Source organism: Palaemon carinicauda, chromosome 14 (assembly GCF_036898095.1).
Source record: "Palaemon carinicauda isolate YSFRI2023 chromosome 14, ASM3689809v2, whole genome shotgun sequence".
Classification (NCBI taxonomy): Eukaryota; Metazoa; Arthropoda; class Malacostraca; order Decapoda; family Palaemonidae; genus Palaemon; species Palaemon carinicauda.
Genome location: NC_090738.1, coordinates 119,479,462 through 119,481,178, shown reverse-complemented (window position 1 = coordinate 119,481,178; position 1,717 = coordinate 119,479,462). Strand labels below are relative to the sequence as shown.

The 1,717-nt window shown below is 43.4% G+C and overlaps 1 protein-coding gene across 1 annotated transcript in view; it reads right to left on the bottom strand.

The window, feature by feature from the left end:
- LOC137653688 (actin, alpha skeletal muscle-like) overlaps nt 1-1,035 on the bottom strand; it is a 1,318-nt gene extending 283 nt beyond the window's left edge. Inside the window, exon 1 of the mRNA XM_068387264.1 lies at nt 1-1,035. This exon is cut by the window's left edge and continues 283 nt beyond it. Coding sequence (XP_068243365.1) covers nt 1-962 — 962 coding nt within the window. The 5' untranslated portion in view covers nt 963-1,035.
- Nucleotides 1,036-1,717: the final 682 nt, after the last annotated feature.

The window sequence follows — 1,717 nt, the reverse complement described above, 5'->3', positions numbered from 1 at the left end:
GCAGTGATTTCCTTCTGCATTCTGTCAGCAATACCAGCATACATGGTGGTACCACCAGACATGACAATGTTGGCCAAAAGGTCCTTCCTGATGTCAATGTCGCACTTCATGACGGAGGTGTGGACTACTTCATGAACACCAGCAGATTCCATACCAAGGAATGAAGGTTGGAACAGGGCCTCAGGAGCACGGAAGCGTTCGTTGCCAATGGTGATGACCTGGCCATCAGGGAGTTCATAAGCCTTGTCAACTGAAGAGGAAGCGGCAGCAGTGTTCATCTCATTCTCGAAGTCCAGAGCAATATAGCAAAGCTTTTCTTTGATGTCACGAACAATTTCAAGCTCAGCAGTGGTGGTGAAGGAGTAGCCACGTTCAGTCATGATCTTCATCAAGTATCTGGTGAGGTCTCGACCAGCCAAGTCCAATCGGAGGATGGCATGGGGAAGAGCGAAACCTTCATAGACGGGCACCATGTGGGACACACCATCACCAGAGTCACAAACCTCACCAGTGGTACGACCAGAGGCGTAGAGGGAGAGCACAGCCTGGATGCAAACATAAGTAGCAGGCAAGTTGAAGGACTCGAACATGATCTGAACCATCTTCTCACGGTTGGCCTTTGGGTTGAGGGGAGCTTCAGTGAGCATGGTGGGGCACTCCTCAGGGGCAACACGGAGCTCATTGTAGAAGGTGTGGTACCAGACCTTCTCCATGTCGTCCCAGTTGGTGATGATACCATGTTCGATGGGGTATTTCAGGGTGAGGATACCTCTCTTGGTCTGGGCCTCATCACCGACGTAGGCGTCCTTCTGACCCATACCGACCATCACACCCTGGTGACGGGCACGGCCAACGATGGAGGGGTAGACACATCGAGGAGCGTCGTCGCCAGCAAAGCCAGCCTTGACAAGACCGGAGCCATTGTCGCAAATAAGCACGGTCGCCTCTTCTTCGTCACACATGGTGGTGGTTGGTTATGGTTGGTTACGGAGTGAAGTGGTTTCCTGAAATTCAAGTACAAGAATTTCTTTAGCGTTTTATATGGTGGAAACATGATACTCAAGGCTAAAACATGCAAATCCCTAAATATTCTGCAATATACATAGAAGTAACAAAAAAAACACCGTAAAGGCAAGCACCTGCATGTGCTATACATCTATAATTCAGGTATGAAATCAATTATCTTAAATGTGTAAGTATAGGTTATAGGTGACAAGTAGATTCGCTTGTTTCAAATTACTCATCAGATATGTAAAAATCTTTCCCTAAAAAAAATTAAAAAGAAAAACATCTGATGTAAAAGGAACACAATCGGATAACTGAACATACAAGGAGTGATGGCTCTCAAAATACTTCAACAAAATATAAACTAAACCCTAATTTTCGTAATTTGACCAGTCCTTATTGGAAAAACAAGTACTAGGTTTAAATCACTGCAAGTTGCCGTGTAAAAATACAAATCAAAGGACACACAAAAAAGAAAAGAAAAAAAAATAGATTTTCAGACATTTCTCTCTTGGTGAATGCACATTTCAAGGCAATGACAGCAAACTATATGGCACTTTAACTCTAATTATAGGAAATCTATATTTAATTTTTTGCTTCCTATTATGTCATCTCCTTGTGATGTTTACGGCAAAGTAAAGGTTACATAGATATATTATTATTGAAATATATTTGTCAGCTCACGGCAGCAATGATAAAAATTCGGAGCAAT